This window comes from Canis lupus, chromosome 1 (genome assembly GCF_003254725.2).
Source record: "Canis lupus dingo isolate Sandy chromosome 1, ASM325472v2, whole genome shotgun sequence".
Classification (NCBI taxonomy): domain Eukaryota; kingdom Metazoa; phylum Chordata; class Mammalia; order Carnivora; family Canidae; genus Canis; species Canis lupus.
Genome location: NC_064243.1, coordinates 106,563,906 through 106,590,498, shown reverse-complemented (window position 1 = coordinate 106,590,498; position 26,593 = coordinate 106,563,906). Strand labels below are relative to the sequence as shown.

General features: G+C 46.1%; 1 protein-coding gene across 1 annotated transcript in view; it reads right to left on the bottom strand.

Moving 5' to 3' along the window:
• Positions 1-2,789: 2,789 nt before the first annotated feature.
• LOC112643693 (zinc finger protein 135) overlaps positions 2,790-26,593 on the bottom strand; it is a 36,953-nt gene continuing 13,149 nt past the window's right edge. The window contains exons 8-12 of the mRNA XM_049109502.1: positions 21,382-21,499; positions 16,712-16,813; positions 15,751-15,877; positions 12,442-12,543; positions 2,790-8,980 (exon numbers count right to left, since the gene is read on the bottom strand). Of these exons, the coding sequence (XP_048965459.1) occupies positions 7,089-8,980; positions 12,442-12,543; positions 15,751-15,877; positions 16,712-16,813; positions 21,382-21,499 (2,341 nt within the window). The 3' untranslated portion in view covers positions 2,790-7,088. The remainder of the gene's footprint in view (positions 8,981-12,441; positions 12,544-15,750; positions 15,878-16,711; positions 16,814-21,381; positions 21,500-26,593) is intronic.

Here is a 26,593-nt window from a genome sequence, read left to right as displayed (position 1 = left end):
GTGTTATCCACATCCTCAGCTTACTCTTCCAAATCAGGAAGGAGCCTTTGACCCAGATAATCCATGAAGGGTCAGGCATGGGTCAAAGGTCTTACAGGCATGATTGCCCCCTAGACTTTTCAGTTATTGTTATTCCAGCTGGAACACTCCGTTTTGCTTCAGCCAACTGGAGTTGGATCTTCTGTCAATTATAATTTAAGTGGGGAGCCCCCTCACCTGGGCACATGATGCTCCTCTGGGTCTTGCACTGGAAGTCCCTGACCACAAGTCCCTGAGTATAGTCCAGGTCGCCGTGTCTTTCATGGGGAAACCTGCAGCCCTAAACATGGAGCTTGTCTGTGTCCACATGGGAATCCTCCAGGCTTGGATTCACTGGACCCAGGACAGAAATCCTCTCCATCTCCAAACTGCTTCATCTAAGGCTGGCCCTGCCCCTGGTCATGGAATGAGTCCATGTGGGCCACTGGGGAAAGATCTAAAGCCGAGCTTCTCCAACATTCAAATGTGCTCCAATCACTCGTTCCTGTCCCAGGGCACGCTCTGTCCTGGCGGGCCCAGCAGCACAAGACTCTGCATTTCTAACAAGCTCCCAGGAGCTGCTGTGGCTGCTGGTCCTCTGGGGCATTCAGGTGACTGGCAGGGGCCCTTCCCATTATCACCGTGACTAGTGCATGAGTGGGCAGGAGCTGGAAATGCCAGATCCTTCCAGCCGCCAGGACAGCCCCAAGTAACAGAAAAACTTCCCAGGTCCCTCTTGACTTCCTGATGTCCTCAGAACATTCATTCAGGCAGAGGGTAAACTCCTTACTGAGCCTAGAATTGTGTTCCACCATCCATATAGATTCAAAGTATTTTTAAAAAATATTTTATTTTTTAAAGATTTATTTATTTATTCATGAGAGATGCAGAGAGAGAGAGAGAGACATAGGCAGAGGGAGAAGCAGGCTCCCTGGACGAACCCGATGCAGGACTTGATCCCAGAACCTGAGATCACTACCTGAGCCAAATGCAGATGCTCAACCACTGAGCCACCCAGGGGCCCCAGCCTATGAATTCCTAAACCAAGAGCACCGAGAAGATCAGTTAACAACCCAGGTCGAAGCCCCACACCCTCTGAACCTCAGTTTCTCCACTGGACTCAAGAAGGAACCCCTGCACAGGGATTTTCAGAATAAATGTCAGCATGTTCTGCCCAATCGGCTTCTTTGGCTAAGGTCCCGCCTCTTTTCCGAGTACCTGGCCGTTGTGTCCTGGACCCCGGGTCGGCCTCTCACGCGGAGTTCGCTCCCCACTGGGAATCCCCAGGATGGCGGCGCTGCTGCGAGCGCAGCCCCAGTGCCCTGCTTGTGTATGCACCTGCACGGACTCCCTGATGGACATTTCCCAGATGCCCGCGGGATGCGGGCTCCTTCGGGCAAATGTCCTCAGAGGTCAAGGAGGGAGGAAACCTAGAGGAGTCCCGGGCGGGGCTTTGATCTGCGTGTCAAACGCTTCTTCAGGCTCTTCCGTAGGCGGAGTGGAGAAGCATTGCCAGCGTCCGTCTCCAGGGCAACCGTCGGCTGGAATCGACTGCGAGTCTGTCTCCATGGCAACTGCCAAAGGGCCGGCGCTAGGAGAAGGCCCTTAGTTACAGGCGCTTTTAAGTAGCAGGGATGCTCAGCAAAACAGGGTACTCTGCTCGTAAAACTTAATGGGTAAGGTATGTTTGAGCACAAAGAAGGGAGGAAAAGTAGGTAGGGTGGGAAAGAGCTAATGAGAGGAAGGTTTCTCAGAGGAGGGGATCTTTGAATAAGGTTTTGAGGGATGAGTAGGAGGTCAGCAGAAAGAGAAGAAAAGGAGAAAAAAATACCATATTTACTTCTCAATCTGGTCGAAATTTTAAACTGAATGACCTAGATCTTAAGGAAGGTGTGGGGAAGCTACCATTCTCGTACCATGCGGGTGGGGAGGGGAATGACTTCAGCCTTGAACTAAATAAGGCAATGGACTATTTTCTGAGAACCTACTATGTTCTAGGCAATGCTCTAGGCGGTGGGGATATAGTAGCGAAGGACACACATGGACCTGCCTTCAGGGAGTCAGGGAGCAAGCAGTACTTAGGAGACATTAAAGGGATATTATGATTTGTGCTATAAAGTAACCAGGCAAGGGGCTGAGACAGAAATGAAAGATTAACTCTGTGATCAGGAATGCAAATATTTGAGAACATATGTGTGCCAAAAGCCATATAATTCTCAAGTGAACTGTAGAGAAATCTTAATGTATAGCAGCTAGAGATTGCCCTTCCTGTAGATTTCTTCTTTCTAGCCTGAGTTGGGGTTTTCTTTTACTTGCCACTGAAGGCATCCTGAAGTACCAGGATGAACAGACTGACTGCCTTGCTTTTGGTCTTTTTGGCTACTTGAGTTGGTAAATAGTCTCTTGTTTGAGCTATTTTGAATTTTTCTGTAACCTGAAAACCAATACATCCTTCATAATAAAGTCTTATTATTCTCCTTTGAAAAAATAAGGAAACAGAATCAGACAGCAAGACAATGACAAAGGCAAGATTCAAAATTAGCTCCTTTTAGACAAAAAATCCAAGTGTTCTACATTAGTATGTGAGTAAAAGGGTGGGCGTGAGTCTTTGAGAAGGAAGGGGATCAAATGTGGTGATAAACGAACATACATGGTGGGATATACTAGAAGAACGAGTTTTAAAGACACTACTCCACTGGCTTTGAACATGGAAGAAGGGGCCACAAAACAAGGAATGCAGCCTAGAGCCTGAAAATTCACACCATAAGACATTTTTAAAAAATGTAGATGAAATGAAAATTTAATTGTTAAAAAGTTGTAAAAGTACTAGAATAAAATATAGGATAATCTTGGGGGTGAGGAAGGCCTTTCTTAGTATGATATTTAGGTCCAAGAACTATAAAAGAAAATACAAACAGATTTGAATACCTTAAGTTTTAAAAATTCTATATAGAAAAATACATCATAAACAAAATTGAAAGAGCAATAAAAAACCGGGATAAAATATTAGTAACATACCAAAGGGTTAATATATGTAATACATAAAGACTTGCTCCTATAAATCAATACAAAAAATGGCCCAATTAAAAGTGGAGAAAATACATAAATATGCAATTTTTGTTGAAGGCAAAAGTTCAATAAACACATAAAAGGTCATTAATTTCACTATTGATAGGAAACTTTTACTTATTAGATAAAAATTTTTAAAAAAACTCTTAAAGATTTGCTTACTTGTGAGACAGCAGAGCAAGAGAGAGCACAGAGGGAAAAGGAGGAGCAGATTCCTCAATGAGCAAGGAGGCCAACGTGGGGCTCAATCCAGGACCCTGAGATTATGACCTGAGCCAAAGGCAGACACTTAACTGACTGAGCCACCAGGCGCCCCTAGAAATATTTTACAAAGGTAATACGGAGTGATTTTTGAAGGAAGTTGGGCAACAGAGAAATAGGAATTCATGTACACTTCCAGGAGTCATGCAAATTGGTTCATCTTTTTTTGGAGGATTATTTAGCAATAATTATCAAAATTTTAAGTGTGGACATTCTGTTGTCCCACAGGTTTATTTCTAGGAATTCATCTTATGGAGATTTCTTGCACAAGTGTGAAATAGTAAATGTCTAATGATGGAAAAGAAAACAATCTCAATGTCCATTAATAGGGTTTGGTTAAATAAGTTCAAGAAACCCTAGCATGAACTATTATGCAATTGTTAAAAACAAGGATATGTGTATAAATAAATAAATAAATAAATAAATAAATAAATAATCATAGGAAAATATACACATTATAACAAGTGAAAAAAGTCACTTCTAAAATCACAGGTGTGGGGGCGCCTGGCTGGCTGTCAGTGAAGCATGAGAATCTTGGTCTCGGGGTTGTGGGTTTGAGCCCCATGTTGGGTGTGGAGATTACTTAAAAAAATAAAAGTCTTAAATCATATGTGTGTGCATATACTGTATAAATTGTATAGTGTGTATTTATGTGGATATACACTTGTGTGCATATACCCACACACACAACCAGTATTTCATAAAAACAAAAAGGAAGTTCATATTCACAGAAAAATATCTAGAATCTTTGGAATGAAGATTTATAGAGAGCCATTGCTTTCATTTTTGTTTTCTGAATTATTCACCATAAATGAGTATTTTGTCAACCATGAAAGGAATCATATATTAAAAGAAATACCTGGGAAGACTTTAAACATGGTAATAGTTACCATATATGATGTTGGTGAGATGAACCTATCTTCTGCTAGTCACATTGCCAATGGATACAGAACTTCTGGGAGGCCATTGGCTCACACATCTGGGATTATGGAAACATTCTTTCTTTGACTCCTGACTTCCCTGCCAGGATTTCAGTTGGAAACTGGTTGGATGCTCAGCTAAAGACTTTAGTAGAAGGGACCTTTAGAAAATTAAAAAACTGGAAACAACCAAACTGTCCAATGGGGATTAGCTAATTCACTGGATGAATAAACTATGTAACCTCCCCAAACATTTGGTTGTTAAAGATTATTTAGTGACATGGGTAAATCATGATATTTAATGATAGGGACCCATGCTATAAAGTTAAGTAAACTAGAAGTATGCCAAGTTGCATATTTAGTATACCCCACATTTATTAAAGCATATATAATATATATAATTTTTAAAATAGCAGAACTAGGGGATCCCTGGGTGGCGCAGCAGTTTGGTGCCTGCCTTTGGCCCAGGGCGCGATCCTGGAGACCCGGGATTGAATCCCACGTCGGGCTCCTGGTGCATGGAGCCTGCTTCTCTCTCTGCCTGTGTCTCTGCCTCTCTCTCTCTCTGTGTATGACTATCATAAGTAAATAAAAATTAAAAAAAATAAAATAAAATAGCAGAAGTATATCCAAATGTTAACGGTTATCTCTGGGTGGCAGTGAACTTTAGGTGAAATTGTCTGGATTTCTTGGATCTTCTAAATTTTCTATAAGAAGCACATTTTGATTTTTATAATAATAAACATTATTTTAAGAATGAAAATACTATATGTGAAATGTGTTCAATCCCCATAGAAGTTCAGAGCATAGCTTGTGAGCCTGACTCCCTGGGCTTGAATCTATACTCCACAAGCTCAAAGGTGTGAGGCTTTGGCCAGTTCACCAACTTGTGCTTTGGTGTCCTCACCTGTAAAATGGGACAATACAGCCCCAAACAGGTGCGATTGTTGAAAGAATGAGGATTCATACATACCAAGGGCTTGGGACAGTACTTGGCACACAGTAGGTTACTGAAAATACTAGTCATTCTTTATATTTGATGTAGGACAAAATTATGGCTGTTCAGTGCTGGCAAAAACATAGTGGAACTGTGGTCTCATGCTCAGCTTGTGCCAGGTAGACTAGTTCCAGCTCACTTGGAAAGCAATTTGATAAAATGTTCCATAATCAGGAAAATCATTAGAATCTTGCCCCTGCTATTTCCATCCTGGGAATACAACTTTGAGAAAAAATCTTCTCAGAAAGAGAGAGGAAGCAAGCATGGAAATGTTCATTATAACATTCCTAATAATTGGGAGAATTGGTGAATCTGTGTCACTCAGGGCTTAGAACAAAGCCTAATGGGGGAATGGATTTGTAAATTTCTTTGCACCTGCCAATGAAATATCATTAGCCTGAGTAAGGACGAGTATGAAATGTATGTGATTACAAAAGACAATGCTCATTGTATAATAGGGGCAAATCAGAGAAGCCAAAATTTTGTCTATACTCTGATCACAGGAAATAAAATAACATGTAGTTAAAAATGATATTTGAGGGACGCCTCAGTGGCTCAGTGGTTGAGCATCTGCTTTTGGCTCAGGTCATGATCCTGGGGTCCTGGGATCGAGTCCCACATCAGGCTCCCCGTGGAGAGCCTGTTTCTCCCTCTGCCTATGTCTCTGCCTCTGTGTATGTCTCTCATGAATAAATAAAATCTTTAAAAAAATAAAAATAACTGAAAATGATATTTGGAAGAGAATACCAAAATATCAAAACAATAGGATTTCTGAGGGTATTTTCCTTTTGTTTTATGATAAAAAATATGAATATGTAATACAGAGTAAAACAAAACCAGAAATACACACAAAATAACTGGCACTTTCTGGGCTGTGTGGTTATGAGGAATTAGTATTTTATTCCATACCTCTCTCACTTTCCAAATTATTCTTTATGATGAGCATATTTTATTTTACTTAGAAATGTTTCATGTTATAAAAGTATGTGCATTATTTTTATAATAAAAAAATAAATACTATTGTTGGTTTGTTTTTTGTTTTTTTAGAGAGAGGGTTCAGAGGCAGAGGGAGAGAGAATATCAAACAGGCTTCACACCCAGTGCAGAGCCCGATGCAGGGCTTGATTTCATGATCCTGAGACCAGGACCTGAGCTGAAATTGAGAGCTGGATGCTTAACTGAGCCACCCAAGTGCCACCCACCTCCCCCACCATGTTTTCTTAATACAATGTTTTTATGATGAAAACCTGATGAAAGAAAAACTTCCCTTTGAGCATGAATAAAAACAGAAAATGATGTTTAAGAGGGCAACTGCTTTATAAAACATAAATCTTGGATGTGGGAAACATAGAAAAAATAGGCCTTTAAAAATGGCTGTAAATATGTGGAATATACTGTTTAAGCCAACTGCAGATTTTACCATGAAATCTGCAGTTTCAAGTTTTAAAGGAAACTAAAATCTAGTATTTATGTTCTGCTACATAAACTTGTACTTAAAAGGGTTAATCTTTCCAGCTGTGTGTTTTTTTTTTTGAATATTCAAGCTCCGATTTAATGAATGATCAATAAATTTAAAAAGTTCACAGAAACCCTCTGGGACACTGTAAGAATGAAAAATTGGGGGGAGGCTGAGATTTTAGGGGGAGATCCTAAAATGATCAGAAGCTGTCCCAGCTGGTGATGAACTGTGTCAGCTCCTTATAGGTAATAGAGAAAGTGGTTCTCTCAATATATGGTGTTAGGGTTCCTCTCTGGGAGGAAGTTACTGGTGTTGATGAAGGCTGAACCGAACCCAACAGCAGAGCTGCCCATCTGCTCCCTTCTCAGGCTTTCTGGTCAGCAGCTCTCTGATAATCAGCAAGCTGTGTGCTCCACGCAAAGGCTTTCTCAAAATCATCACAGATGTAGGCGGCATGCACAGTGTGAAGTCTCTGGTGTTTAGTCAGGTGGGAACTCCAGCTGAAATCCTCCCCGCATTCCTTACACACATAGCGTTTGCCACCCATATGAACCTTCTGGTGTTGAATAAGGTGTGAAATCTGGGTACAGGTTTTTCCACAGTTGTTACATTTATAGGGCTTTTCTCCGGTATGGATCCTCTGATGCTGAATGAGGTGGATGCTCTGGTTGAAGGCTTTCCCACATTCCTTACAGGCATAGGGTTTCTCGCCAGTGTGAATTCTCTGATGTTGAGTGAGGGACGAGTTGTGACTGAATGTTTTCCCACACTCTTGGCACTTATAGGGTTTCTCGCCTGTGTGGATTTTCTGATGCTCGATAAGATGGGTGCTCCGGCTGAAGGCTTTCCCACACTCACTGCACTCATAAGGTTTCTCTCCGGTGTGAATTCTCTGGTGTTGGATAAGGTGGGAAATCTGCGTATAGGCCTTCCCACAAACTTTACACTCATAGGGCTTCTCCCCAGTGTGAATCCTCTGGTGGCGTGTAAGTGAAGAGTTCTGGCTGAAGGTTTTCCCACATTCATTACATTTGTAGGGCTTCTCACCAGTGTGAATCGTCTGGTGCTGAGTGAAGGAGGAGGTGTGGCTGAAAGCCTTTCCACATTCACTACATATATAGGGTTTTTCCCCCATGTGAATGCTCTGGTGCCTCATTAGGTGGGAGATCTGTGTATAAGCCTTCCCACACTCATTACACTCATAGGGCTTCTCGCCAGTGTGAATTCTCTGATGCTGAGTGAGGGATGAACTGTGGCTGAAGGCTTTGCCACACTCGGAGCACTCATAGGGTTTCTCTCCAGTGTGAACTCGCTGGTGCTGGGACAAGGATGAGCTGTGGCTGAAGGTTTTCCCACACTCATTACATTTGTAGGGTTTCTCTCCAGTGTGGATTGTCTGGTGCTGAGTCAAGGAGGATGTGTGACAGAAGGCCTTGCCACACTCACCACATTTGTAGGGCTTCTCCCCTGTGTGAATTTTCTGGTGGCGGGAGAGGTGGGACACCTGTGAGTAGAACTTCCCACACTGGTTGCATTTATAGGGTTTCTCCCCAGTATGGCACCGCTGGTGTTTAATGAGAGAGGAGCTCTGTGTGAAGGCCTTTCCACATTCTTTGCATTTGTATGGCTTCTCTCCAGTGTGGATCCTCTGATGTTCAGTAAGTGATGAGCTCTGTGTAAAGGTTTTGCCACATTCGCTGCACACGTAAGGCTTCTCTCCTGTGTGAATGATGTGGTGCTGAATGAAATAAGAGCTGTTGCTGAATGCCTTCCCACAATCATTACACTTGTAGGGTTTCTCTCCAGTGTGAATTCTCTGGTGGAGAATATAGTCTGAATGGTAAATGAAGGCTTTCCCACATTCGGTGCAGTTAAATGGCTTCTTTTCTACAAAGGTCCTTTGGCACTTCAGGCTCTTTCTTGGACCATTCCTCTTCCAAGTTTGCTCTCCCACAGGCCCTCTTTGCTTCCTCATGAAGGCTGAGGTCTGCCTGAGGCTCTGCCCAAGCTCACGACAGCCCAGGCCTCTCTCCCCATAGATGTTTTCTTTGGGAGTAGCAAACAAACACCTTGAATGCCTCTCTTGCTTTCCCTGGTTCTCTAACCAATGGCTCCATGTCCAGGATCCCCCCAGTCTGGCATCACCAAGCACTGCTCTTAAAACTCCCTCCATCTTCCCCATTGGGGAAGTGGCTTCTTCAGAAACCCTCCTTTTCGTAAGTGTCTCCTGAGTGGTTGCAGAGCTGGTGTCCAAGTCTGAAAGAGACGAAAAGCAAGACCAAGGAAGCAGATCAAGAACTGACCAAGAACTGACACTGGAAGACTTTAAAAGACAAGTTACAAAATTGATGTTGCGATTTCAAAAGACATGAGACAGATTCATGTTGTGACATGGAAGGATGGCCTCAAAATATTCTAAAAATAAAAAGAATGGAGTTGTATATGTTTATATATGCATGAATGTGTGTATGCACATGCCTGGTGGGATGGAGGGTTTTTTATTCATTACTATTTACTTTTTTATTGTGGTAAAATACATACAACATAAAATATGACACTTAGATAAATTTTTTAAAAGATTTTATTTATTTATTCATGAGGACAGAGAGAGAGAGAGAGGCAGAGACACAGGCAGAGGGAGAAGCAGGTTCCATGCATGGAGCCTGATGGGACTTGATCATGGATCCAGGATCATGCCCTGGGCTGAAGGCGGCGCTAAGCCACTGAGCCACCGGGGCTGCCCGACACTTAGATAATTTTAAATACTAGTGCACATTCCCCCCTTTTCAGCCCCTGGCCATGACCATTCCCCTTTGGCTATATGAATGTGCATACTCTAGGCACCCCATGTAAGGGGAATCATACCATATTTATCCTTTTGTGTCTGGCTTATTTCACTGACCATCATGTCCTCAAGGTTTATTCACATTGTTATTATTTACTTTTGTAATTAAAAAATAAAGCTTTTGGGGTAAAATCTTAAAAAAGCAAGCAAAATTTTTTGAGTAAGAAGCAGGATTATGGGGAGATTTCCATTTCCTGCTTTATTTAGATTTTCAAAGTTTCTGTGATGAACACATATAAGTGTAATTTGTTCAAAATATATCAATAAATAGGAGTGCCTACATGGCTCAGTTGGTTCAGCATCTGCCTTCATTCAGATCAAGTCATGATCTCAGGGTCCTGGGATTGAGCCTCACCTCTGGCTTCCTGCTCAGCGGGGAGTCTGCTTCTCCCTCTGCCCCATCCCCTGTTTGTTCTCTCTCTCTCTCTCTCAAATAAATAAATAAAATCTTTAAAAAAGATATCAATAAATATTAAATGTATGTGAGGCTTTTATAGTATAGTCTTGCAATTTGGAGAACAGGAAGTGCAGAGAAGAGATGATAAGCAGGAAACAAAGGCATGTGGAATTTGTTGAAGGGGATGGATTTTTTTTTTTTTTTGATGCTAGTAGATCTGTTCATGGAACACCTATTAATAGCAAAATTGTTATGTGCTAACCACAGTGCTGGGGGTGCATGCCTCTGTGCTGAACGAGACATCTGACCCTTGCCCTCAGTGAGGGGGAGGGACAGACTTGTATTCAGACATTTTGGACAAAGCTTCCTTGTCTTTTTAGCATCCTTGCCCTTGAAGAACCACTGTTCCCCTTTCTGTAGTCTTGGTGGGGCTGTTAATCACAGTCTCTCCCCCCTCTCCATTTAAGGAGGGGGCATGAGAGCAGGCTGGCCAATGAAAACACCCTATCCCCCAGGGCATGACAATTGGTTCAAGATCCAAACAGAGCCAATCAGAGTCTTCCTTGAGATTGATAGATGGTGTTGCTAAGCAGAATATAAATTTGAAGCTGCAGGCAGCAGAACCAGTTACCACGTGGAAAGGCCTAAAGAGGGGTGCCTGGGTGGCTCAGTCAGTTAAACATCTGCTTTCAGCTCACATCATGATATCAGGGTCCTGGGATCAAGCCCCACATTGGGTTCTCTGATTAATAGGGAGTCTGCTTCTCCCTCTGCCTCTGCCCCTGCTCATGTTCTCTCTCTCTTGCTCTCAAATAAATAAATATAATCTTTAAAAAAAGGAAGGCCTGAAGCTAGACTGAAGCTAGAAACAGAAGCTACATGGGGTGGGGGAGGAGAGAGAGAATGAGTGAACCCTGACAACACCGTTTATGGTCTTAGATCTATCGATGCCTAAAATCTTGCACTGCAATACTTTCCACATACAGGGATCAAAAAATAAATCTAATTTTACTTAAGCTCTTTGATTCTTAAGCTCTTTCAATGCAAAAGAGTCCAGACCAATGCATCCAGGTAACCACAATACTAAGAATAGGATAAAAACAATTATGATTGCATTAGGTAACATTTATTAAATGTGCCAGACACCATTGTAAGCTTCTTCTATCTTTTACCTAATTGAGTCCTCAAAACTAACTCAGTGAGGTGGGTACTATTAGTGTCCCTACTTTACAGATAAGGAAATAAAACTAAGTCACTTGCCTACAGCCATACAGCTTATCAGTGGCAGAATGGGGATCTGAGCTTAGAGAGTCTGGCTCCAAAGCCCATACTCCTTACAACATGAACAAGTGCAGTGACAGCAGTTCAAGTGAGAAGCTGTGAAAACACTCAGAAGAGACAGGTAACTTAGCCTGGAAGTCAGGGAAGGCCTCCTGGAGGACTTGACCTGATGCCTTAGTCTTGAAACATGAAGGTGTTTGCCAGGCAGATGGAGCTGGGAAGAGTGTTCCATGCAGAGGGAACATCATGAGTGAAGGCCCAAAGTTCCTTGAATGAATGAACATTCAAGTTCAGGTAGAGACAGGTGCTTCAGTGAAGTCAGGGAGTGGGGTACAACCATGGGTGGATGGTGATGAGAGGTGAGACCAGAGATAGCAGAGCCGGGTCACACAGAGCCTTGAGTGCCAGGCTGAGGGGTTAGGACTTGCTCTCAGGGGTACTGGGAAGCCAAGGGAAGGTTGTGAGTAGGGGAGGAGTAGGATTAGCTCCCAGTGTAAAAGACCCCTTTGGGGCTGTGTGAGATGAAGTGAAGGGCATAGGACTGGAGGCTGGGAGGTTAAGGTGGAGGCCAGGGTGAAAGTCCAACTGAGGGAAGCTGAGGCCTGAACCAGGGCTGTGGGAGAGAGTGCAGGGGACTGGGAAAAGTTAGGAGGTGGCTGAGACAGGACTGGAGACCCCTGGGCTGTGGCGAAAGGGAAGAAGAGGGCAATCCCCCCACCCCAACCCGCAGGACAGTGACAGAAACAAAGATGTGTCAACCCCCTCCCCTCATAGAGGTCATGGACCAGTGGGGAACAAAACTCTGGCTTCCTGTTCCCCACCATGTCAGGCAGGGTCCCACTTCTGGATCTTTACATAGATGACTCCCAGTAAAGAATCACCAATAATCACTGTAGCCTATTCTGACCAGGGGGTTACCATGCACCAGGCACTGGGCTATGCTTCCTTGTGTTAATTCATTTATCTTTCCCCACCCTGGATACTAGTATTGACCCCATTTTGCAGATGAGGAAATTGAGGCACAGGGGGACTAAATGACCTGCCTGAAGGTCACAGAGCCAGGAAGTGGTGAAGCTGGGATTTGAACCCAGTGCTCACAATTATGGCCTGTGTGTTATGCTGCCTTGTTCTTGTTACTGATCAGGACAGACAGGGTAGGAAGATGCATCACACCTGCTGGACAACCTCACGCACCTGGACAGGTAGCTTGCCGGGCTTCTCTCTTCTCCATTTTGGGCTCTTCCCCTCGTTCCAGACGGGTGATCACCTCAGGTTTGGATCCAGGAGGCCCCGCCCCTGGAAAAGACACAGGTTTGGCCATGCCTGCCAGTCATTGGGACGCCCCTGGGCTAGGTCCCAGGCCCTGGGTCTGCAGGGGAGATGCATACATGGGGTGTCTAACAGTTCGAAGCTCTAATGGTCCGGGACCCTGGGTGGCTCAGTCGGTTAAGCGTCTGACTCTGGGTTCCGGCTCAGGTCATGATCTCAGAGTCCTAGGATTGAACCACTTATTGGGCTCCCTGCTCCATGAGGAGTCTGTTTGAGATTCTTTCTCTTTCTCTTTCTCCTTCTGCCCTTCCCCTGGCTCACACTCTTGCTATCTCTCTAAAATAAGTAAATAGGGGATCCCTGGGTGGCTCAGCAGTTTAGCACCTGCCTTCAGCCCAGGGTGTGATCCTAGAGTCCTGGGACTCTAACGGTCAATGCAAGATTCATTTACTGAGTGCCTACCACATTCCAGAAAGAGTCCGAGCCTTGACATCACTGCTAAGACTCTGGTTCTGTGCTGCTCAAGCTGAGAATAGAAATGTACATCAAGGGGCATCTGGGTGGCTCAGTGGTTGAGTGTCTGCCTTCAGCTCAGGTCGTGATTCCAGGATCCTGGGATCAAGTCCCACATCAGGCTCCCCGGGGCAGTCTGCTTCTCTCTCTGCCTATGTCTCTGCCTCTCTCTGTGTGTCTCTCATGAATAAAATCTTTAAAAAAAAAAAAAACATCAAAATTCAAAGACTTACTTACTATGGAGAAAAATGTAAAAGTATCATCAATAATTGGTCTATCAATTATCATCTTGACAGGTACCAAAATGATCATATTTTGGACACACTGAGTACAATAAAATACATTACTAAGATTAACTCATTCCTTTCTTTCTACTTTTTCATGCCTGCTGTCTTTGAGACCACCAATTTCTCTTTGCCGATAGTGGGTTGAACAGTGTTCTCCCAAAATTTTGTCCACAGAAACTTCGGACTGTGACCTTACTTGGAAACGGGGGCTTTGCAGATGTAATAAGTGAAGATGAGTTCCTAGGGGAGTCGGCTGGGTCCTAAGTCCAAAGACTGGTGTCCTTGTTTGAAGAGGACAGACACACAGACACACATGGAGGGGAAAGGTCATGTGAAGATGGAGGCTGTGATCGGGATGATGGGGGCTTAGGGCGGGGAACAGCAAGGGTCGCCAGGAGCCTCTAGAAGCTGCATCCAGGAAAGACTCTGCCCTGGAGCCATCAGAAGGAGCAGGGCTCTGTCCACATCTGGACTTTGCACTTCCGGCTTCCGAACTGTGAGGGAATTCATTTCTGTTGCTTTAAGCCACCAGGTTTGTGGTATTTTGTTACAGCGAGTGTTGGGAAACTAGTACACTTGCCTACTGACCCTTCCCACAGCAGACAAGTGTGCTGACACAGTCCCCACCTCAGAAGGCAAACCTGCCTCCGGCCGGAGAAGTAAAAAACAAACGGAATGGATGGAGATGAGACCAAGGAGGTTGGCAGGGGCCCAGGCACAGAAGGGTCTGAAGCTGGTGAAGGCAGTGCCCAGCACTAGCGGGGGACTGTCCCTGAGATGGAGGGGCCAGAGGAGGAGTGTATCTGTGGGGCATAGTGAGCTCAGGGGAAAGGCAAAAGGGACCTATTTCTTTACACCCAAGTTGTGCAGAAAATGGTTCAAACAGGCTGCCAGCTCTCCTTGAAAGGCCTGCTCCCATGGCTGCCCAGGGCTGGCATCTGGGAAGCTGGATTTCGGGAGGGTTCCCAGAACTCCCCAACCGACAGGATGGGGGGGTCCCCATACCTAAGTGGCTTGTGCAAAAAATATGGTTTCTGCTGGACAACTGCTTTCCTTCAGGGAGTCTGGAATTTTGGCACATGCCAGGCTGGGGGTGCTGATATGACCAGCCCCAGCTAAAAACCCAGGGTGCTGACGGGGCCTCTAAGGAGTGTCTCTGGTGGACAATACCTCATGTGTTGTCATATCTTTTTTTTTTTAAGATTTTATTTATTTATTCATGAGAGATGCAGAGAGAGAGGTAGAGAAACAGGCAGAGGGAAAAGCAGGCTCCCTGTGGGGACCTCGCTGTGGGACTTGATCCCAGGACCCCAGAATCACCCCCTGAGCTGAAGACAGATGCTCAACCACTGAGCCCTGTCATATCTTGTGTGCCCTATGTGACTACACAGGGAGGGGACTCTGGAAGCTGGCCCTGGTCTCCCCTGCACTTGGCTCCATGTGCCTTACCTCTCTGTAGCCTGTGCTCTGTGTCCTTTCACTGCAGGGGGTCAGGGCTGGGAGTCCAAGGACATGCTGAGTCCTGTGGGTCCTCCTAGAGCCTGGGGGGCTTTCCCGGGGCCCCTGACACAGAAGTTTATGCGGGTTTTTGGTGAGTCTGTCCAGTGAAAGTGTGTGAATGAGGATGGCTGAGGAAGGAGTCTTTAAGCCACCAGAGCTTATAGAGAAAAGGCAGGACAAAAGGATGGGAAAAGGAAATTGAAGAGAGACAGAGGTGGACGGAAAAATAGACCACTGAGGAGGCTGGACTAGGGTCAGGGGGTGAGGATGAGACCAGGTCAGGGCTGGGCTTCTGAGATTGTTGGGAGGCTGTCAGGGAGCAGCGAGGGAGAAGCAAGGATGGTGTGGAGATGGGGTAGGGGGATGAGGGTCTCGTCTGGGGATGGGGGTGGGAGGGAGATACAGAGGAGGAGGAGAAGCAGGTCAATGAGGAGATGCTGAGCTTAGGGTGAATATGACAAATGTGAGGGGCCTTACAGGGGTACAGGAGGTGCATGGGTGAACAATGTAGGGCAAAGAAGACATATTTGGGGAACAGCATTTATGTGCTTTGGAAAGATTCTTAGACAGAGCCAGAGGGCTGGAGGACACCCAAGGAGCATTTGGAGTCTGAGATCCTAGAACAGACATTCCAGTGAGGAGCCTGAGGTCACCACGTATGGAAAGGGGAGCAAGAGAAGGTGAGGGCACAGCCTGAAGATTTTGCAGGACAGGCGGAGAACTCGGGGCCCTTGGGGACACAGGGACTCTAGGAGGAGTAGCAGAGAGACATGGGGATAGAGGCCAGCCAAGAGGGACTGGTGAGAGGAGCAGAGAGGGCAACATATAACCTCAGAGAATCCCTGCTCTTAAGAAGTGGGTGGGCGCAAACAAGATGAGGGCAGAAGAGGGTGCATCAGGCATCTTCCTGGGAAGGCAGGGGGCAGGGCCTCACCCAGTGAGAGAAGGTTCCGGTAGTTCTCCAGCATCACATCCCGATACAGCTCCCTCTGGCCAGGCCCCAGCTGGCCCCACTCCTCCAGGGTGAAGTCCACAGCCACATCCTTGAAGGTCACTGATTCCTGCAAGGGCCAGTTTCACATGGTGAGGGGGCACATCCTTCTAGAACTCTGGGGCTGGAGAGGTCATGGGTCAAGAGCCGCACTGCTGGTGGCTGAACCAGTTCTAACATTCCAGGCTGGAACCTACTGACTCAGCAGATTTGAGATAACAGAATAAAAATGGCCCACAGAAATACAGAAAGTTTAGTGCAGCTGTTAGCCCACTGGCACCTGGGCAGAAGGAAGGAATAAAGTTCCCTTTTGTGTGACTCTTTAGTGCCCTCTGTTGGGAAACTCATGATAATATGCCAGTTATTTTAGTATATGACCATTTACTGCCATCTGCACGAAAACTGCCATAATATGTCAGTGTATGAGGTGTAGGATGTGAATCTTTTCACTGAAGTGAGGCACCCTTGTGCAGCGCAAAACCTGCACATCTGTGTACGACACCCCTAAAAAATACTTTAAAAAAATCAAGTCATTGTGTGGAAGAGTGATGCCTAAGTGATGCTCCATCCCAGACCTGAGCTGGGATCCCAACCCCCATCCCTGACTCTGACAAGGCTCGGGGGTGAAGCAAAACCATCCACTGCCTGCTTCTCTTGGCAACCCAAAGGCTGCTGAGTGTTAATTAATGATTGATTTTTGGACTCTGTCATAATGTCCCAACTCAGAGCATCCTGTTCCCATCACCCCTCCTCCCTGCACCTCCTGGCCCCAGAATCCTTCCCACCACCATATCCTCTTCCCCATGACTGGGAGGGACAGAAGATCTTCAGGCCACAGGCAGAGATAAGGATGACTCCCTGGGATCCACAAAATCATCTTGGGGAAGAGGAAGCCCAGACTCACCTGGTCTTCGGCCATCAGGGTCCTGGTGGCCACTGCTGGGTCCTGGGCATGTGCCTCTAGAAGAAAGGACCAGGCCTGAGTCCTCAGAGCTGGATGAGGAGACTGGAGCACAGAGGGAGTCAGTTCTGGCCCAGACAGACAAACACTTTCCCAAAGATGCCTAATGACAGATGGGACCCAGGTCTCCTAGGAGCTTGAGCATAGGCTCAGGACAACAACCACTAGCAATCAAGAGGTTCAGCTCACTGCACCCACGTAACAGCTCCAAGAGAAGTAACTAGAGTTATCCGCAGAGAAGGAAACAGAGGCACAAGAGGTCAAGGCCTGGGGCACCTGGGTGGCTCAGTGGTTGAGCATCTGCCTTTGGCTGAGGTTGTGATCCTGGGGTCCTGGGATGGAGTCCTGCATCAGGCTCCATCTGCCTGTTTCTCCCTCTGCCTATGTCTCTGCCTATGTCTCTGCTTCTGTGTGTCTCTCATGAATGAATTAAAAAAAAAAAAAGAGGTCAAGGCCCTTGCTCAGGTCACAGAGAAGTCAAGTGTCAGAGTTGGATTCAGATCCAGAAGTCTAGCTGCAGAGCCAACCTGACTTTCTTTCTCTCTCTCTCTCTTTCTCTTTCTTTTTAAAGACTTTATTTATTTATTTGAAAGAGAGAAAAAAGGAGCAGGGTGAGGGACAGAGGGAGAAAGAGACTCCCTGTCAGGCAGGCAGCCCAATGCAGGGCTCGATTCCAGATCTCTGGGATCATGACCTGAGCCAAAGGGAGACGCTTCACCCATGCGCCCTGAAGCCATCTTTTTATTCTAACTTTTTTCTTATGGTGAAATACGTACAACATGCAATATAACATTTTAACCACTTTAAATTATACAGCTCAGTGGTATTTAGTGCATTCACAATGTCATGCAACCATCACCACAATCTGGTTCCAGAACATTTTCACCATCATCCGAAAAGGAAACTATATACTGCTGATCAGTCACTCTCAAATCTTTCTGTTCTGTTCCAGCCCTCCAATGCCAGATTGATAACTACTCATCTATCTTTCTTTTTTTTCAAAAGATTTATTTAGGGATGCCTGGGTGGCTCAGTGGTTGAGCATCTGCCTTTGGCTTAGGTTGTGGTCCCAGGATCAAGTTCCACATTGGGCTCCCCACAGGGAGCCCGCTTCTCCCTCTGCCTGTGTCTCTGCCTCTCTGTGTCTCTCATGAATAAATAAAATCTTAAAAAAAAAAAAAGATTTGTTGGGGATCCCTGGGTGGCTCAGCGGTTTAGCACCTACCTTTGGCCCAGGGCGTGATCCTGGAGTCCTGGGATCAAGCCCCACATCAGGCTCCCTGCATGGAACCTGCTTCTCCCTCTGCCTGTGTCTCTGCCTCTCTCTCTCTCTCTCTCTCTCTCTCTCTCTCTCCCTGTGTCTCTCATGAATAAATAAATAAAATATATTTTTTAAATTTGTTATTTATTTTACGGAGGGGGGAGGGGTAGACACAGAGGGAGAGTCCCAAGCTGACTCTGCACTGAACCTGGAGCCCAACTTGAGGCTCAGTCTCACGACACTGAGATCATGACCCAAGCCAAAACAAATAGGTCACATAACTGTGCCACCCTGGCACCTCTTATCTTCCTATCTTTTTTTTTTTTAATTTTTATTTATTTATGATAGGCACACAGTGAGAGAGAGAGAGGCAGAGACACAGGCAGAGGGAGAAGCAGGCTCCATGCACCGGGAGCCTGACGTGGGATTTGATCCTGGGTCTCCAGGATCGCGCCCTGGGCCAAAGGCAGGCGCTAAACCACTGCGCCACCCAGGGATCCCTTATCTTCCTATCTTAATGGATTTGTCTCTTCTGGACCTTTCATATGAATGGACTCATATAATATATGGCCTTTTGTGTCTGGCTTCTTTCATTTAGCATAACGTGTTGGAGACTCACCCATGTGGTACCACATATCAAGGCCTCCTTTCTTTTTATGGCTGAATGGTATTCCATGGCACGGATCTACCACTTTTTCCAGTGCTTCTCCTTCTCTCTCTCTCTCTTTCTCTCTCTTTTTTTAAATAGGGTGTGGAGCCCAGTGCAGGGCTTGAATTCACAACCCTGAGATCAAGACCTGAGCTGAGATCAAAGTCAGATGCTTAACCCACTGAGCCACCCAGGTGCCCCTGCAGAGCTCCTTCTATCTGCCTTACAAATCCTGCATAAGGATCCTCATCTCCCACTTAAGATGTTGTTTGAAGAAAGGTTCCATCTGCTGAAAAAAACTTTAAAAATCCTCCCCCCTAAAAAAATTTTCTGGCAAAGGAAAGTTAGTATTCAGACTATGGTCACTTCCATTCATTCATTCATATTCATTCAAATATGTTTACTGAGACTCATGTGAGATGACAGGCTCATCTGAGGACAGAATAATGAGCGAGATGCGCTCTGCCCTGAAGGGGCTCCCTGCCTGGTGGAGGAGAGAGGCCTGGACATAGACCAGGTGGTGGGCTGAACAATGGCCCTAAAAGATATCTTGTGGGATCAACCTGTGATGTCATTAAGTTAAGCACTTTAGATAGGAAGATTATCCTGGATTATCAGGGTGGGTCCTAAATGCAATCCTAAATGTCCTTCGAAGAAGGAGGCAGGGGGATATTTGACACAGAGAAGAAGACCATGTGAGAAGTAAAGAGAAGCAGAGCCAGAGAGAGACAACACGATACCTCTGGCTTTGAAGCTGGAAGAAGAGGTCTCCCCTAAGGAACACAACCAGCCTCTAGAAGCTGAAAAAAGCAAGGAAACAGATTGTTCCCTAGAGCCTCAGGAGGGAGCAACTCTCTGCTGACACCTTGATTTTTTTTTTTTTAGATTTTATTTATTTATTCATGAGAGACACACAGAGAGAGGCAGAGACATAAACAGAGGGAGAAGCAGGATCCCTGTGGTGAGCCCGATGTGGGACTCAATCCCAGGACCTGGGGATCACGACCTGAACCAAAGGCAGATGCTCAATCACTGAGCCACCCATGTGTCCCTGACACCTTGATTTCAGCATGTGACACCCACTTCAGACTTCTGATCTCCCGAACCATAAGAGAACACATTTGTGTGGTTCAAAGCCACCAAGTTTGTGGTAACTTGTTACAGCAGCAACGGGAAGCTAATACAGTCCAGAAATAAGAAGACCCTGCATCCCATGAGTTTCCAGCTACACAGGAAGAACACCAGCAACTGAAGGCTGAAACCAGGGGTGGGCCTGGGTGGCTCAGCATTTGAGCTTCTGCCTTTGGCTCAGGGCATGATCCCGGGATCCGGGATCGAGTCCCACATCAGGCTCCTTGCAGGAAGCCTGCTTCTCCCTCTGCCTGTGTCTCTGCCTCTCTCTCTATGTCTCTCATGAATAAATAAATAAAATCTTAAAAAAACAAAAACAAAAACAAAAAAAACCCTGAAACCAGGGGGCAGAATTCTGATGAGGAAATGAGGAGCAGAGTCTTATAGACTCTAACTTATCTTCACCCAAGGCACTTAATGATTACAAAAAGTTCACTTGAGGGAATCCCTGGGTGGCGCAGCGGTTTAGCGCCTGCCTTTGGCCCAGGGCGCGATCCTGGAGACCCGGGATCGAATCCCACGTCGGGCTCCGGTGCATGGAGCCTGCTTCTCCCTCTGCCTGTGTCTCTGCCTCTCTCTCTCTCTCTCTGTGACTATCATAAAAAAAAAAAAAAAAAAAAAAAGTTCATTTGAGAGCCGAGACACCCGGCAGGCACCACTGCTGCCAAGTGATGGGATGAGGACACAGCATCACCCCTGACCTATTCCCACCAAACCTAAATCGAATCACGAGGAAACAACACATCCAGACTAAGGCACATTCTAGAAGTCCCTGGTCTGTAGTCTTCAGAATCGCCAAGATCATCAAGATCAAAGAAAGACTGAAAACTGTGTCAGGTTCCTGGAGACTTAGCCCTAACAACGAATGCAGCGCGTGGTATGGGATTTTCTTTTGCCATTAAGTACATTATTGGGACAATTAGCAAAATTTGAAAGTCTGCAGATTAGGTAACAGTTTTTGTCGATGTTACTGTCCTCATGTGATCATGGTACTGTGGTCGTGGAAGAAAATGGCCCTGTTTTTCAGAAACCACACAGACTCGCGGGGAAGGGGGGTGCGAAAACACACAGACGGGGGACTGAACAGCGACTGGGATGGCGGGAGGAGGAGATCAGAGAGAGGAGAGACCCAGAGAAAGGATGGCATGCTCAGGATGAGGGCAGAGACGGGACGTGACTGTGCGGAGTACCCGGGGACGGAGGGGGGCTCTCGGGTCAGACACCTCGGGTGTGATCCCAGGCCGACCATTGTGACCTGCGAGAAGCCACAGAGTCTGTGTCTTCACCTGCTAAGTGAGGAAACACACGGTCTCCCTCCTGGGAGACCGCGGCAGACCCGCGCTCCCCCGCCTCTTGGCAAACAGCAGGCGCCCAATTCTTGCGCGCTGCGATCGTCCGGAGCGGCGCGAGTGGCAGTCTCTGGGGCCGCCTCGCCAGTGACAGGACGGGGCGGGACACCGCCCACAGCGCCCACCGCGGCGCGACTCGAGCCGCCCCCCGAGCGCCCGCCGGCCTGCCGGGCTCGGCCCGCACCCACCTGCTCCGGCTCGGGGCCGCCAGGTCGGGACTCACCTGTGCGCCCCCGCGGTTTGCGCGGGGCGACCAGGCCTTCCCTCCCTCTGGCAGGCCGCGGAATGCGCCTGCGCGGTCGCTGTCTCGGAACGCTGAAGCTCTGGTTCTTTCAACTCGGCTTCACAGCTGGACTCCGTTTCCCAGAAACCATCGCGGGCTCACGCCCCTTTCGGCCTAAGCTCACTGGAGGCAGAGGAATGCTGGGAAATGGAGTCTAGGAGTACCATGGGGGACCGGAGGGAACGTGGTATTTTGAAATGTCTGGCTGTACTGGCACCGGGAATATTCCTATTTTAGCCAGAGACTTTTCGGTGCCCTTCACAGGACGGGATGTCATATTCCATTTAACCTATTTAACGAAGTTTCCCCTGGAAAGTCCACAGGACATGAGGAAGCTGGCCCCATCTAAATTGATGGGAGTGAATTGAGCCTCTGTCACTTAATTACTATCTGTGGGCATCCGCTTCTGTTTGCCTCGGTTTCACCTATCACCTCCTAAAGGGTGGTGTGGTAAAGGAAATAGGCCCCTATAGTGGGAGCTGGAATGCAAGGATGGTTTGCTATTGAGCTATCATATAATTTGCTAATTGGTATTTCAAAGAATACCACACATCCGTGGATATGAAAAGGGTTTTGAGAATGTTCAGTAATAAGCCATTTCTACATAAACTTCATATATTTAAGAATAAGCCCATCTTGAATAGTAATGACAATAATCTTTTTTTCTTTTAAGGATTTTATTTATTTACTTGAGAGAGAGTATGAGCAGGGGTGGGGGAGAGGAGAAGAGGGAGAGGGAGAAGCAGACCCCCCACTGAATATGGAGACTGACTCAGGCCCTATCCCAAGCCCCTGAGATCATGACTTGAGTTGAAGGCAGACACCAGGTACTCCAGTAATGACAACAATCTTAAGGAGTTACTTGCTTCTCCCTTTTTAAAAATTATATACATATCAACAAAACTTCAAATCAGGCTTAATGCTGAAAACCAAAAGATTCCCCATGAAAGTCAGAACAAACTGTCCAAAGAAAACAAACTGTCCAATATGACCACTTTTGGAAGAACTATCAATGCAGTTAGACAAGAGAAAGAAAAGGTATCATTGGAACAAAGAAGTCTGGGTTTTCATCTTTCTTTAAATATGATATGATTGCTATCTTGGAAGTCAGAGAATCAACTGAAACACTAAGATAAGCCATGATTATGTAAATTACTGGGCACAAGATTAATAAAATCCCATGGATTTTCTCTTTTCAAACAAGAATGATGAAAAATCTAATTTTAAAAAAGGTGGTTATTTGGATTTTAGTGCCATATTTGCCTGATAGATTGTAATCTCATTGTGATCTGGGGCAGTTCTCTTCCACTCTGCACCGAGGTTTTATTCCCTATAATCCCTCATTGGGATAATGTGTGGCAGATAGCTCTTCTTCAAAGCCTTCCCCCTACTTTCTGTACACACAGCTATACTACATTTCCCAGCCTCCCTGGCAATCTGGGGTGGCCATATGACCAAGTTCTGGCCAATAAAATGAGAGAAATGCACCATGCCCAGAACTGGCCCATTAAAATCTCTCACTTGTCATGTCCCACAGTCTTTTCCCTTCTGCAGACTTCTGCAGGTGAAGTCCTATGTTGACGATAGTAGGAAACTAGGTCCTTGAATTATCACTTGGAGGGGGCCATCTCCAATCAGAAACCAAATAATAAAAAGTTATTTTCAGTCATATGGATTCAGGAGATTGGTTACATAAATGATGGAATATCCTGCCTATGAAACGTTATCGAGCCTGAAACAATTGGGATAAGCTCACGATAAGATGGGGGAAATACTTGTGAATGAAAATTAAAAGAAGAAAAATTGCAAAGTTATGTATCTTTCATGTTTCTAAAGATGTAAAATATACATATACACGTGAGTAGAAGATAGATGAATCATGTTAATGAAATGAGAACAGCTGTCATTTAGTGACAAGATGAAGTGGGCTTTAGTAGCTTATTTAATTTGTACAACCACCCTGTGAAGATGTGAACAGCCCTAGAGAGACCTTTGCAGCCCCAAGGATCAAGGATCCAACCAGGGACAGTGGGTCCAGGGAAGTCTCTCTTCTCATCGTCAGGTTCCTCAGCTCTGCTGCCTGAGGGTCTCCATGCCCATGAACTTGGCTCTGGCTCAAGCCTTGTCTTCACCCTAGAACCTCACTGCAATCTCATCTCAAACCTCCTGGCCCTCAGTGTCTCCCCTCCAGTCTGCTCCCCCATGCACCCCAGAAGTGTCTTTGTTTCTTTCTTTTTAAGATTTATTTATTTTAGGGAGAGTGAGAGAATACATGCGCACAAATGTGGGGGAGGGGCAGAGAGAGAGGGAGAGAAAGTCCCAAGCAGGCTCTGTGCTGAGTGCAGAGCCTGATACAAGGTTCGATTTGACAGCCCATGACAGCACAACCTGAGCTGAAACCAAGAGTCCAATGCTTAACCAACTGCCCTCCTCAGGTGCCCCCCCCCCAGAATAGTCTTTCCACACCCAGAGTAGATCCAGTCCCTCCCCTAGTTTGGCACTGCCCTCAGCAAAGTGTCCAGGCTTTAACCGGGTACATGAAGCCCTGTGAGACTGGAGCCTGCCTTGCTTCACTACCTGACACTCTACCTTAACCAGCTTTGGCAGCCCATAGTAAAATACCATAGGCTGAATGACTTAAGCAACAGAAAATTATTTCTCACACTTCAGGAGTCTGAAAGTCCTAGATCCTGGAGCCAGCATGGTTGATTTCTGGTGAGAGCTCTATTCCTTGCTTGTAGATGGCTACCTTCTCCATATATCCTCACATGGATTTTCCTTGGTCTAGGAGTATGTGGAGAGAGAGCTCTGGTGTCTATTCCTTGTTTTATAAGGACATTAGTCCTGCTTCTGTCCTTGACCAGCTATGGGTCTTGTATGGGTTACTTATATCCTCCTTCTAGTGCCTTTGTCTCTAAAATGGGGGAGGAATGCCTTCTTCATTGAGTGGTCATGCAAGTTAAATGAGCTCAATGACATATGTCACTTTCATCTGCATTTCATTGGTTGAAGCAAGTAGCATGGCTGCAACTGAGTTCATAGAACAATCCCAGGGAAGGGTCCTGATTGGTCCTTCTTGGGTCTTGGGCCCACCCCTTGGATTGACCACTATTGTTAGGATTAGGGTACTTGATAAAGACATGGTTACAGGCAGTGAGGACCTCGTGTGATATGTGTGCTTGATGGGGACAGCCCAGGGCATTGTATGAGCACAGAGGAGGGCCTCCAACCCACTCTGGCCAACAACCCAGTCTGGGAGGACTTCCAGAGGAGGTCTCAGCTTAGCTGTAACTTGGAAGATAAGAACCAATGGCTTAAGAGACATACATATGTCCAGTGAAGGCAGAGAATGAGGTGGGCTAATCCAGGCAGAGGGAAAAGAGTGCACAGAAGCCTAGAGGGAAGAAAGAAATAGAAGTAGCTCTTTGTGGCTGGCATGCAAGGTGGGATGTACAAGTGTGCAATGGACTAAATGTTTGTGTCCTTCAGAATTCATAGGTTGAAGCCCTAACTCCCAGTGTGAGTTTATTTGGAGATAGGGCATTTGGGGAAGTAATTAAGCTTAAATGAGGTAAAAAAGATAGAGCCCTAGTTCAATAGGATTTGATGTTGTATGGAAGACAACTGGCACAGTGCTTTGCAGGTAAGACCCTGTAGCAAGGGCCACAGAGCACAATGGTTAATCCCACTTATTCACTGAGTGACAAAGTCACTAACTCTCTGTACCACTGCTTCCTCACTGTTACATGGGGAGATAATAAATACCCTAATAAATAAATGACATTTGAATAGGTTGATATAACTAAAGCCATTAAAACAGTATGTTTCAGAAAATACCACCTTCATGCTTGCTATTAGCATTACTGACATTAAATATTATTTTTTGACATTAAATATTATTTTTATTTTTTTTTTATTTATTTTTTTTTAATTTTTATTTATTTATGATAGTCACAGAGAGAGAGAGAGAGGCAGAGACACAGGCAGAGGGAGAAGCAGGCTCCATGCACCGGGAGCCCGACGTGGGATTCGATCCCGGGTCTCCAGGATCGCGCCCTGGGCCAAAGGCAGGCGCCAAACCGCTGCGCCACCCAGGGATCCCTAAATATTATTTTTAAAAGTTGTTAGTACCTCCCACCTCTTGACCTTTGTATGTGCTATTCTCTCTGTCTGGAATATTCTTTCTCTCTATTTCCCTTGGAAGAATGACATTTCTTGCCACCAGCTCTTACAGCCCTTCCTATGGGAAAATTTCCCCCATCCCTCCACCCAGCCCAACCGGAGCTGGCAACTCAATCACCTCCCGGGGTTCCACAGGGACGTCAGGGTAACATAGAGCTGACATTATAATACTTGCATTGTAATTATTTGGTAACTGGGCTCTCCAGGAGCATTCATCACACTTTAATTTCTGCCCAATTCAATTATCTATTTATAATCGTGCACTGCTCCCAGGAAATTCACAGAAACTTAGGGCAGTAGCTGGACTTGGAGCGTGAAGACATTTAAAAAGCCAAAACAGGGGATCCCTGGGTGGCTCAGCGGTTTAACGCCTGCCTTCCGCCCAGGGCGTGAACCCTGGGGTCCCGGAATCGAGTCCCACATCAGGCTCCCTGCATGGAGCCTGCTTCTGCCTCTGCCTGTGTCTCTGCCTCTCTCTGTCTCTCGTGAATAAATAAATAAAATCTTTAAAAAAAAAAAAAAGAGGGGAAAAAAAAAGAATTTTAGGGCCACCAACTTACGACCCCCAGGCCTTCACCGGAGTGGGCACCAGCTTAAGAAGTGAACGTCATGTCGAGCATCTTTGACTTATCTGCAGTAGCCTTGCTCCCCTGGCCAGCGTGCTTGGTGAAGGTGACATCATGCGTGCCAGCAGTGACCTCACCAAGGAGACAGCATTCGTCACCTCCACAGAAGGGCGCCTGAGCAGAAGGGGATGGTGGGGGAGGCTGGAAACTACCATTTCCAGAATCCTCTGGATTGGAGCCTGTGCTCCACCTCTCCCAAACCGTCCTGATCTAAGCCTCCCTAATGCTCATGTGCCAAAACCGGTATCTCCGGATGGCTGGAGTCGGACTCCTTAAGATCACACCCTCCTACGGATGGCAGTATCTGTGGCAACGGACGCAGTTGTAGGCGGCGAGGATTCTGG